At 40.4% G+C, this 13500-nt stretch overlaps 1 protein-coding gene across 3 annotated transcripts in view; it reads left to right on the forward strand.

Annotated features, from left to right (window-relative positions):
* The first annotated feature begins 3796 nt into the window (after nt 1-3796).
* The window catches only part of LOC143034552 (uncharacterized), a 45554-nt gene continuing 35850 nt past the window's right edge, over nt 3797-13500 (forward strand). The window contains exons 1-2 of one of the 3 annotated variants that reach the window (XM_076200760.1): nt 3797-3952; nt 10442-10481. In XM_076200760.1, the coding sequence (XP_076056875.1) occupies nt 3950-3952; nt 10442-10481 (43 nt within the window). In that variant the 5' untranslated portion in view covers nt 3797-3949. Of the gene's footprint in view, nt 3953-10441; nt 10482-13500 lie in introns of those variants that run through there. The other 2 variants (XM_076200762.1, XM_076200761.1) reach the window with 2 other exon arrangements.

Raw genomic sequence — 13500 nt, forward strand, 5'->3', positions numbered from 1 at the left:
TGAATTTTTCCTCAATTTCCTTTATAATTTCTGGTTCATCTTCCTGGACTAATTTTAATAAACTGCTTACTCTTTCATTTTCCTCCTTGATTCTTGCAGTTCTATCTGGGTTATGTTTCTCTTCCATTCCTAATATAATTATACATTTCTTTTTGTCAGCTAATTCTCTTACTATATTCTCCTTCTGTCTCATCACTTTAATAACTGAGTCTTCATTATGTTCTTTCAATTGCTGTTTGACTATGTCAGTGAATGAAACCTTATTCCCTTCTTGAGTTATTCTCCAATTTTTAGCTTCTGTAGCTAGTTTCTCTCTGTTTTCATTACTATTCTTCTTCAATTTCTCATTCTCCTCCTTTACATTTCCTAACTGTCTTTTTAGGTCCTCTATTTCTTCAGTTAAGTTTCTGTTAGCCTTCTCTAGTTGTTCCAACCTTTCAATTCTTTTAAAAATGGAGTCTACGTTACCTAACTTACGCTCCAAGTCCTCGATCACCTTATCAACTCTCTCCTCTAGTCTTATCAGTCGGGGGGGGGGGGGTTGTGTCCCCCCCACCCTCTTTAAATCCCTGGAACATATTCTCGTCACTTTCTTCTGTATTGCTCCTCTCTATACTTCTAATCTTTACATTTTTATTAGACATTTGATCCTCGCTAAGTCTTTTGTTTACCTTCCGCTTGTCTGGCTGGTCAAAGTCTACTCCCTCCTCATTTCCTTCCATTTCCCTCAGTAATCCCTCCCCTTTTCCTCTTTCCCTACGTTCCCACTACTCCACGAGCAATTTCCCCCCCACCCTGCAAAAACACTAGGCACTTCTCTTTGCGTTGGGATCCACAGACTTCACTTTTCTTCAGAACGTCTTCTAAGCCGTCCATTCGTTGAAGTGTGTGTGTGTGCTTGCGTGTGTGTGTGTGTGTGTGTGTGTGTGTGTGTGTGTGTGTGTGTGTGTGTGTGTGTGTGCGTGCGTGTGTGTATGTGTGTGTGTGTGTGTGTATGTGTAATGGTGGTATAAGTAAAACACGCCGAACTTAGAAACAGGTAATTCCCGATATATCGAACCCAGTCCGGGGTTCGTCTTCAGGGGAATACAATGATAAGGTTGTTTGATCCTGACCTCAAACGGAAACATGCGGTGCACTAGGAGTACACCATGGGAACCCCGCCACGAGGTCGGGCTTCCCAAATGACGATATCACATTTGCAATCACCCATTCTCTCGCATGATGTAGGTTAGATCTCCTATCTACTTTCTCTCTTGCCCCTGTACAGATTTAGCGTGACACATTTGTTAATGCTGCCCATGTCATTGGACTAAGCTTCCAAAAACAGCCTGCTGCCTTTCTTTTTATTTTTGCACAAAATTTCAACGCCCTGCCTAATTTCATATTGATGTTCCTGTAAGACTGACCACGTGACATCTTAAAGGACGCTCTACGACCTGAGCACACACATGTCTGTGACCCGACCAAACCCAATCCAGTGTAATTATCCCTAATTGCACACCACGAATAATGTACATGCGGTATATATCGGCTTCGGCCACATGTAAAATCAGTTCAGTTCTAATCTTACAAATAAAGGACGAATTCGCTAAACCTCTTTTCTTCTCAACGTTGCGCCCCCACTACACTCCTCACAATATCTAAACACCACCGAGCTGTTCCCTCCTGTTTAACTTTTCTTCTCCGCAGCAAGAGAACGTCGGGAATAAAGTACTGTACCTGTTTCAGAGTCCGGGGGATTTTACTTATATCTGGTGGTGCGCACGGCAGGAGTTATTACCATTTGTGCAAGGGACATGTATAAAGAACAAATTATTTTGTCTTATTGTACAAGCTTTCGACCTACGCAATTTATCTTCAGGTACTGGCTAATGTAAGAGGAAGTGGATAGCTTTAGGTATTTGGGGCCACATGTAACAAGAAAAGGGGTAGAGGTGGAGGTAAATTGTAAACTGAGAGAAGCAAGTAAAGGCCTTGGGGGATTAAAAAGTATTATGAGAAATAGGCAACTGGTACTGAATACAAGGAAGAGATTTATGAAGGGGATATTGTGCCGACAGCATTGTAGGGAGCAGACTTAGAATTTAAGCGAGGCAGAGAGGAAACGTTTAAATCTGTATGAGAAGAAATGTCTGAGAAGTATGATAAGAGTTACTAGGTTGGATAGAATGAGAAACTAGGTGAGGAGGAGAGAGGGAGTGGAAAAGGAGATAGTAGATAGAGCTGATGAAAGTTTATTGGGATGGTTTGGACACACGGAAAGAATTAATAAAGAAAGATTAGTAAAAGATGTGTAGAAGGCAGAGGTGGAGGAAGTGAACTTAAGAAGACGACCGAGGATGAGATGGATGGATGGGGTGAAGTGTGCGCTAAGCAAGAGGGAATGTCTGTTGAGCAAGGAAGAGAGAAGACAGAAGATAGGGATGAGTGGAGAATGACCGCGTAAGGATGATACTGTTATGCAAGGAAGGGATGATGGGGGGAGGTTAGGGGGTGCTTATGTGTAAATAATATTCTAACGATGCCAGAGGGGACTTCTCCCTATCTTATCTTTTTCTGCGTGAAAGCGGCCTTGAAGTAGATGTACTGCCTTGCTGCACTGCGCTTGACCCAAGGCAATTAGCGGATGCAGGGATGACCCGTCATCCATGAGGGGCTGAGATGGGAGGGATGGAGGAGAGTGAAATGGATGGGAATAGGTACCTGCCCGTGACTTGGCTACCTCCCTTGTAAGGGGAAAAAAATCTTGGTATATATACATGTATACATTTATGTAGAGGATATAATGGATATTTAAGAAACAGGGGTGGGTTTTTAGGGAGTGGTTATGTGTGAATGATATTTTGAAGCAATCCGAAGGGATTTCTCTCCGTCTTCTAATTTTCTGTAAGAGGAGACTGAGAGGGGGGTCGCCGATTAGGTGAAGCGGCCTTGATGTGGGTGTGCTGTGTCTTGCTGCATTGTTTCTGACCCAGGGCAGTAGGTGGGATTGTGATATACCCTCTGAGAGACGCCAGCTTTCTTTCATCTACGATAGACGCTAAGAGATTTCTTTCATCTCAGGTATGAAGAGACAACAAGAGGCCCTTCAGCCAGGCACTCAGGGACAGCGCTCGCCAGGCACCCTTTTTTTTTTTGGCCATATGTCAGAGAGGGGCCGACAGACTCTAAATAAAATCGAAGACGACGCGAGGCGAACACGGTCAGAGGTCATCGCTAGAGGCTCACGCCGTGGGACCGAGACCCAACGATCTTCACATCAATACCCCTTTTTGGCAACCCTCAAGAGTGCCATTTCATACACGACCATGTTTCTTATCGGCCACCCCTTCGTGGGGGACGCCCATTTTGCTTTCTGTAACTTTTAGATAGGGAACTCTGGCAACCTTCAGAGTTTCCTCTGAGTTTGCCAGCAATTTTTGTATCAAACTAGGACCAGGAATAATAAGGTAAAAACGAACTTTTTTTTTTTCACCTCACCCACATACGGGCGCCAACAGGATACAGGGATGACCCGTCATCCATGAGGAGCTAAGATGAGAAGAAAGTGTGAAGGATGGGAATGAAATGGACGGGAGTGGGTATATGCCATTTGACTTTGGCTACCTTCCTAGTTAGGAGGAAAAAGGACTTGGTATATAGATAGAATTTTCGTTTCCTAACTTGCAATAATGTGTACGTTATTACTTCAGTTATCAAGGTCACTTTGTTTACGTGACACCACACACAATGGCGTATTGGTTTTTAAAATAGATTTTCAATTTCCTCAAAGTAATTTTCATTGTCATCTGTGTCCTCACTCTTCGTCTATACTGGTTGCGAAAAGGGAAGGGAATGTTAGTCTTGAAACTGGAAAAACACATAAATAAGCTGTAGTTTTATTATATAATTTAATTCAGTATGACGAAAACTTCTTCGTGATATCTTACGATTGAAGTGTGTGCGAATGGTAAGTTAATTTGGTGTCACTACTATAATCATTTGTATATTTAAACAACTGCACATAAACATATTTCCCTGAGAAATAGAAACTCGAAAGATTAGCGTTATTTATATGAATCCTGGAGCTCCTCTGCACTCGATGGGTAAATCAGGGTGAATTTTGTACAAGCCAAAGGTTTCGGACGCCAGTTCTCTTTTTGCCCATAAGATGTATCTTTGTCATTTCTTTCAATAAAATAAATCGTAGAAATATAAAAAATATTTAGCTTTATCATATGTATACCAAAAGTCATGGATCCCGCTGATAACTTGATATCATCCAACCTAACCTTTTAAGAGATGTCATCAATCATGATCATCGCCTTCTCCTTCATCTCTTCAATTCTGTAAAAGATTGGAAGGGTGATAAAAAGTTGGCACACTCATGATGTATAAATTTCATTCATTCAATCCTTTACCCAAAGCTATGGCCACTGGCTGGGTCCATAAGACACTCAGGGGAGAAATATGTTACGTGCTGTAGTATAAAGTGCGTTTTAGTTTAGTTTTTATTTTGCAATCGTATACACATTTATAAAGATAAAATGTGAAATTACGAGGATGGCAAAAAAAAAAAATCCATTGTGGTGTTATTAGTATTATTTCCATTGTGATGTTAGTATCTACGATCTACTGTGTGATGGTTGCAGTGGGCCTGTCTGAGTGATTGATTAGGCTTCTTCCATGATGATACTGTTTTAATGTTATATATTTTATTTTATTTATTTATTTTATTAAAGTGGCGTAGCAGAGTACCTTTTATCCACATCCTGAAATGGGTGGAATGGCAAATAGGTTTTGTATTGGTGAATAGATGGGAGTGTTTTGACTTGGTCAGTCCTCTTGATTTTATTGAGGTAAATGTGAACAAGAATAGTTTATGAGCCATTTTGTTCATTTTTGTATAAGTGTAGTATTACATCACTAATAAGGGCATGGCATGAGTTGCCAGTGCCTGGACCAAAGCAAATATTGTACCTCCATACCTGTCACCACTATCTTCCACCGGTCCAGTATTGACCCCCCCAAAAAATTTGTAGTACTTGTAGGTAGATTTGGTGTTAACACCATGGCCAGTCTGGGGACACACCACTCCTACATCTCTGCCCAAGCTTCACATATTGAAACTGGTCTATGATCAAGTTTGTTGCCGCTTCTTGTGAGGTTAGGCTACGTTGGAGGTTCATCTGGGATAGGCTATCTTGGAGGTTTATCCAGGATAGGCTATCTTGGAGGTTCATCCAGGATAGGCTATCTTGGAGGTTCATCCAGGATAGGCTATCTTGGAGATTTATCCGGGATAGGTTATCTTGGAGGTTCATCTGGGATAGGCTATGTTTGAGGTTCATCCGGGATAGGCTGTGCTGTAGGTTCATCTGGGATGTTGTCCATGAATTTGTCTAGCCTCCTATTAAAAGCCTCCATGCTGACTGCCATTAGGTCCTTTATCTCTCTTGGGAGACATTAGAAGAAGGGGGCCAGTACAGAAGCTTTCCCCCTGGATCATCTTCAATCACCAGAAGCAGGTCCTACCAAACCTGGCGTGGTGTTTACCATTGATACCACCTCCTGCAATTTGCAATGGGTTTGGTGATATGCTCTCCAGTGAATTGAGCTTGAGGATTTTCAGTCTGTCCCAGTAATTCAGGGAGTCCCCAACTAACCTCCTTGTGAATACCCTCTGGACCTTTTCATTTTCTTGTATCTCCTTGACTTTGTGTGGAGACCATAGCTGGCATACCTACTCCAGCTTTGACAATACCAGGGTCTTCCACAGAGGGAGCAAGTGCTCAGGCTTCCAAGTCTAAAAGATCTGGAGGATCTATCCATTCATTTTACAAGCAGATCTACTGGTGTGGGTTATGTGTGCTTTGAAGCTACAATCATCACTCATCCACACCCCTAGGTCTCTCACCGTTTCCTTTGTTTTGATTTCCTCTGCACCGACTGTATACTTGTACCAGTACTCTTTTAGATTTTTGTTTGGCCCATGTCGGTTCAAATTTCTTTTTGTTAAAGATGTTGCTTTCACTTAACCTATTGTATACTGCCTCCAGATTTTTTTGTAGTCTTGGAATCCTCTCTCTTTGTAATTTCTCTAAAGATCATGGTATCATCCATGAATGAGGACACTTGGGATGATCTAACCCCCTGGTCTATGTCACTCATGACCAGGTAAGAGCAGTGGGCCAAGCACCAAGCACTGTGACACTCCATTAATTACCATTGAGGTTTTTGACTGGGCTCCATCCACTATTACTTTATGCTTTCTATCATTTAGGGATTCATGGAGCCATAGTCCCAGTTTTCCAGTGATGCCCATATTTTTCACTTTGTGAAGCAGCACCCCATGGTCTACCCTATCAAATGCCTTAGTGAAATCTAGGTAGACTACATCAACATTTGTTCTGCTGCTCACATTGTTTATAATGTTGTTATGGTGGTTTAGGAGTTGGGAAAGGCATGACAGTCCTTACCAAAATCCATGTTGTCCTAGATTGAACTGCCCCATCCTCTCTATAAAGTTCACAAGGTTCTTCTTAACTACTCTCACAAGCACCTTTGTGAGGTGTGGTATGAGACAAATGGGCCTGTAGTTAGCTGGAAGGCCTTGTGATCCACCTTTATAGATGGGGGTGATTATTCCTTCTGACAATTTTGTTGGTATAACCCCCTTGTCCAGTAATTTTCTCCTAATAAGATTGATGGTAGTAGCTAATGTATGTTTACACTTATTTAAAAACACTGCTGATATGTCATCTGCCCCCCCCCCTGATGAGTTAATACTTATTCCATCTATGGCTTCTGCTATATCACTGATAGTATCCACGTTTATACCATTTACTTTGAAGAATTCTCTGCAGTTCACTTGATTTTCCTGCTATTTGTTCACTGTATACACTTTTGTATTGTTTTTCTAACATGTTTGCCAATTTTTTCTGTGTCCTCAACTAGTTATCCATTTTGATCCTCCAACCGTCCAATTTTTAAATGAAATTTAAGTTTCTTTTGGGCATATGCATAAAAGTATTTTGGATTGTTCTTTATAGCCATTAATGCTTTATCTTCTTCATGCTGCCTCTCTTTTCTATGTGATTCTTTCACCTTGGTTTCTGTTCACTTTGGTTTCAATGTTCTCTCCTCTATTATCAGTATCTGATATTGGTACTTTTAATAGTTTCATTAATAGTTTTGTTCTGGCTCTCATGAAAACTTTTCTGTCCCTGGGTATTTTACTTCTGCTGTTTAGTTCTCTTTTCCCAGGAACATGTTTCTTGCATCAATTTTTGCACTTATTCATGAAAGACACTAGCATTTCTTCAACAATTTTGAAATCACTCAGCCCAGTCAACCTTTTTTAAATCTTCATTGAGTGACAATCAGTTAGCTCTCATACTGAAAAAGTTTATTTTTTTCAGATTCTTTTCTGTGTGAGTGGGTAGTTTTGCTTTTCTGTGTGTTGATTTTGCTAGGTTGATATTTCCCCTTACAAGGGAGGTAGCCAAAGTCAAAGGCATAGATCCATTCCCACCTATTTCATTGCCACATACTCCACTCCCATTCACTACCCCTCTCCTTTTCTTGACTCCTGAATAATGGGTCTTTCCTGTATCTTGCCCACTGCCCTGGGTCAGAAGCAATGCAGCAAGACACAACACATCTACAGCAAGCCTGTTTCATTTAATCAGCGACCCGCCCTTCCATCCCCTCATGTAGTAAAAGAGAAGATAGGGAGGAATCCCTTCAAGCTGCATCAAAATATCATTCACACATACTCCCTCAACCCCCCATCCCCCCACCTACTCCCTTCCATGCATCACAACATCATCCATACACAACCATTCTCCACTCACCATTATCTTCTGTCTTCTCCCTTCCTTCCTCAACAGGCATACTCCTCTTTACCAATGCCCCTGTTACCCCATCCATCCATCTCATCCTTGGTTGCCCCCTCATATTCACTCCCTCCACCTCTACCTTCCACACCTCTTCTACTAATCTTTCTTTACTCATTCTTTCCATGTGTCCATATGCTATTCACTTCATTTAAATTATGGTCCAACATAATTGTTTTACCAATTTGCACACTGTATCAATTCACAGTTATTGGTAAAAATATGGTGTAACACATTGATCATTTGTGTTGGTTTCCTAATGACCTGTTCTAAATGGTTATTATCAGCTAGTCTGATTAGTTCACTGGCTTGAGCTTGGTCACATTTAAGCCTAGAAGGCCAACTTATTGTGGGCAGATTAAAATCTCCAATCATGATTATTTTTATCTGTTTTTCTACTAGGTTTTCAGATATCTTTACTAATATGTTAGAGGACTCTTCACAGTCATTAATTGGTGCTTAGTAAGATGTCACTACTGTTATATTCACTTTTGGCACCTTAACAATGAGCAGTTCATTTGTACCCTCTGAGTTGGAACACAATACTAGTGCACTTGATGCCACATCATCTTGGAAGTAAAACACAAAACTACCAAGCATATGTACATATTGTACTCACAATATACTGATGTAATTAAAACAAAATGCAGCTAATGCTATACTCAAATCTATTTAGAATTGCCTGGATTTTCCATTTTCAATAATATATTTAAATCTCTACAAGTTGTTGTTGTTGTTGTCGTTCCCTAGACTGTCTGTCCGAGCAGTCCCGTCTCCCCAAGGAAGGCCACAGCCGAAACTGGGTTTTCCCACAAATCCTTTATAGAGTGTATGTTGTGTTGTTTGCGTGCATGATTGTGTATAATGCAGTCTTCCATTATGTGTTGTATGGTATGGGGTGAAGTGTTACATCCTGGGCAGCTGTTCACAACACGGTCGTCCAGCCTCTTCTGGTAGCTTAGAAGTGCTGGGTGGTGACCGCATCGCAGTCTGGCCAAGTGGACTCTGTCCTTACGTGGGAGAGAGGATTCAGAAGGGTGGATATCAGGGGGTCTGGCATGTAGCAGTGTGTTGTCTTTCAGTGTGTTAATGGAGCGGTGAGTGATATGATTATGAATATGTTTCCGGAGGCTGGTATTTGGTGGTTGTGGAGGAAGAGAAGAGAGTATCTGTGTGTAATAAAGGTCTATGGGTGTAGTTTTAATGTTTCTTGGTGTGTGTGGGTGTTCTGCTATGTAGTGTAGCGGGTGTGATGTGTTTGTGGTGGCTGCAGCAAGTGTTTGTGTGCCTCTCATGTCGAGGTGGTCCTTGACTTTGAGGACTTTTGTTTCATGGTGTAAATGGTCTGTAGGTGATGTATTTGTGCAGCCTGTAATTGTTTTTAGGGCTTTGTTTTGTATGATTTGAAGGGTGTTGTGGTGTGTCTCACTGAGATTAGGAGCCCATGCAGGACTCGCATAATTCATCACTGAGCGTATGCATTGTTTGTATATTGTTATATTAGTTTCTTTGTTTTGTCCAAATGTTGTTCCAGTGATTGACTTGAGTGCGTTAAGTCTAGGTGTGCATTTGTTTTTTATGTTTGTGAGGTGTTGTTTGAAAGACATGGATGTATCGTATGTTACACCAAGAATTTTCGGTGTGTTTGTGTGTGGTATTAGAGTGTTGTTGATGTAGAGATGAGGTATGTATTTGTGTTCTTTTGTCCAGTTGGTGAGAAGTGTTGCTGTAGATTTGGTTGGAGCTATTTTGAGTCTGTTTGTGATGAACCATGTGTTGAGTGTGTCAAGGTAAGGCTGGATTATTTCTGCAGCTTTGTCTGTGTTACGATGTGTGCATGTGATTGTTATGTCGTCTGCGTAGGAAGAGATTTGTATTTCTGAGGTGTCTGGCGTGGGTAAGTCATGCATGTATAGATTAAATAATAATGTTTCTGATGTGCGATGATTGGCCATTATATGACACATGAGCATTCCTGCCTGCCAGATAATTGGCCAGCCATCTTTTGGTGTTATTGTGCATGTCTGTGTTATATATTTTATTTGTTAGGTTGTGGCGGGGGATAGCATCAAAAGCTTTACTAATGTCCAATGTTATAAGAAGTGTTCTGTGGTGGGGCCTATCTGAATTGATGCCATCTAAAATTCTTTGTGTGAGGTTTGTCAGAAGAGTGTTTGTGGAGTGTAGTGGCCTAAAACCGTGTTGTGAGTCAGCAAGGGGAATATATGGTGTGACAAGTTTAAGTATTAGGTCTTCATGGCTCATTGTAAATCTCCATTATATCTGATTAATTCAGGTTTTCAGAACCTTCTTTGACAACAGGTAACTGAAACAGTGATAGTTAAAAAAAGATTCTTAATGTCATAACAAGAATTTACCAAACTCCTGCTTTGGTAAGTTTGAAAATGAAACTGCAAGTCCAGTCATTAGAAGTGCCTTCCTTAGACAAGAAAATGTGGTGCTACTGGTAAATTATTTTAGGAATCATAGCTATAGTATTCAAATGTGTGTACTTAGCATATATGTACTGACTGCCCTTTGATAAAATAATTTTTTTTCAGTATCCAACAATGTTCGGATTTGTGATAAAACAAACTGCTGGTAAAGTGTCTTATCTGTATTGTACATTTTGTGATTTATGGCTTAATGCTAACCAATTGCTCCCAGTTTTTTGTTGTGTATCATTTATGCTAAGGTCAAACCAGAATTATGACCTCACCAGGCATGTTCCTACTTCTTTCTATATATATATATATATATATATATATATATATATATATATATATATTATATACATGCATGTTTTGCACATCTACAGGACTTTCTCTGTTGTCTCTGATAATAAACAATCTTATTTTTCTTGGCAAAATAAAGCCAGTGCTTTAAACTTTTGTATACATTGATCAAGTGCAAGTTCTTTCTGTAGGTTGATCTAAGCACCATTCACTATTTTTTTTTCTTCTTTTTATACTGGGCATGGCATAGTTACTTGGAGGAATGTAGGGGATGATTACATGGGTAATCATTCCTCCTACCCTCCTAACCAAAATCCTGGGAGGGATATATCCCCTCCATTCAACCCCCCCCCCCCACACACACACACACAGAAGTTGCTTAAGAAATTAGAAACTGAAGGAGGAATACAGGGCAAAGTGCTTAAATGAATGGAAGACTTTTTGCAAGAAAGAAAAATGAGAGTAGTGATAAGAGACAAACACTCTAATTGGGATGAAGTAATAAGTGGTGTTCCACAAGGAACAGTTCTGGCCCCAATAATGTTTGCTATATATATTAATGATATGGATGAAGAAATTGAAAGTTATATGAGCTTCTTTGCGGATGATGCAAAACTGTTGAAAAAAGTGAACACTGAAGAAGATTGTGAGTCACTACAGAGTGACCTCAATAAAGTATGGGAATGGAGTAGGAAGTGGGAGATGGAGTTCAATACTAAGAAGTGTAGTATAATGGAATTTGGAAAAAGCAAAAAAAGAATAGTAGGATCATATAAATTGGGAGAAGAAGGAATAAAAAAAGTAGAAAATGAGAAGGACCTGGGAGTCATTATTATGAATAATATGTCACCTGAGAAACATATAGATAAGATTTTTGGAGAAACTTATAATTTAATAAGAACAATCAAAGTTGCATTTACATACCTGGATGAAGAAATGGTGAAGAAAATACTAATCACTTTGATAAGACCAAGATTGGAATATGCAGTGACGATGTGGTCACCAAGTACAAAAAAAAAATGTATAACAAAACTTGAAAGAATACAAAGAGCAATTACAAAATTGGCACCAGCACTCTCATAACTATCATATGAAGAGAGACTAGCAAAACTTGAACTACAGACATTAGAGCAAAGAAGAGAGAGAGGAGATTTGATAACTATAGAATTATGAATGGCATAGAAACTATTGATAGAGAGGATCTAATAAAATGGGATGATAGAAATACAAGAGGACACAGAAAGAAAATCAAGAAAGATAGTTATAGAAGAGATCTGAAAAAGAACAGATTTCCTCACAGAGTAATAGACAGTTGGAACAAGTTAGATGAGAAAGTGGTGTGTGCAAAAACAATAAATGAATTTAAAAACAGTTTAGATAAAATCAGATATGAAGATGGGACACCACGAGCATAGCTCCCATTCCTGTAAAATACAACTAGGTAAATACATCACCACCACCAGATTTATACCCAAGGCACTGGGCTCCAGACATGAAGAGAGAAAGAATGAAAAAAGGATAGGCTATAATGTAGACTTACTGATTTCCTGCATCACCCAGTTACTCACCTGGTTGACTACCCCATTACATATTTATATGGTTCAAGGATAATCTAGATAAGTTATGTAAAAGTGTGGGTACCTCAAATCTGCTGGCACACAATGTGCTAAGCAAATGCACATACAACTTCATGTTTTGAACTGGCAGGAATACATATGAGATATAAAGAAAGCTTTAGAGATCTTTAACAAAGACTAGTTCCTATCCTCCTAGACCCTCTTATGCCTTTAATTTTTTTAGGAATGTCCCCTGTGGGGCTACAGGGAGAAGATGCCTAGTCCTAATCCCCGTCTCATTTTTCTCACCTCTTACGATTCAAGTGGAAATACTTGGTGGCAGCATTTTATCTCTCACCATAGGGCAGGTGAAAAAAGGAAATGAATATTCAGAGAAATGGTACAGGACAGCAACAAGGGGTTGGGGGACAGCATAACGGAGTCACAGTCGCAGTATAATAAAAGTGTCATCATTTCTCTGTGAACAGTCCTCTATCACAGACAAAATTATGTGTGGCTCTGGTCCATAGGGGCACCCCATATAGAACCTAAATTATCAACTGCATACTACTTTGCCACAGTAAACTGCAGCCAATACCCCAGATGAGTAGTGTGTTTGAGATGAAGTGTCTGAGAAGTATGAAAGGGGTTACTAGGCTAGATAGAATGAGAAATAAGGAGGTGAGGAGGAGAATGGGGGGTGGAAAGGGAGTTGGGAGATGGGGTGGATGAAAGAGTATTGGGATGTTTTGGACACATAGAAAGAATGAGTGAAGAAAGACTAGTAAAAGAGGTGTGGAAGGCAGATGTGGAGGGAGTGAACATGAGGGGGCAACCTAGGATGAGATGAATGGATGGTGTAAAAGGGGCTTTGGGGAAGAGGGGAATGTCTGTTGAGGAAGGACAGAAGACAGGGGTGAATGGAGAATGGTTGTATATGGATGATGTTGTGATGCATGAGGTGGAATGGTTGGGGGATGGGGGGGTGATGTAGTATGTGTGAGAAAAATTTGATGTAGCTCGAAGGGATTTCACCCTGTCTTCTCCTTTTCTGCATGAAGGGATGGAGAGGGGGGGGGTCGCCGATTTAATGAAGCGGCCTTGCTGTGGATGTGCTGTGTCTTGTGACACTGCTTCTGACTCAGGGCAGTGGATAAGATGTAGGGATGACCCATCATCCAGGAGATGCCAAGATAAGAGGGAGGGAAGACGGTGAAGGGGAGTGGAGTGTGATAGGGATGGATTGGGTGGGAGTGGTTTTTATGCCTTTGTTTTTTGGCTACCTCTCTTATAAGGGGGAAAAAGCCTTTGGTATATGTATGTATGTAT

The sequence above is a fragment of the Oratosquilla oratoria genome, chromosome 17 (assembly GCF_046742065.1).
Source record: "Oratosquilla oratoria isolate Oo_2021 chromosome 17, ASM4674206v1, whole genome shotgun sequence".
NCBI classification, from domain to species: domain Eukaryota; kingdom Metazoa; phylum Arthropoda; class Malacostraca; order Stomatopoda; family Squillidae; genus Oratosquilla; species Oratosquilla oratoria.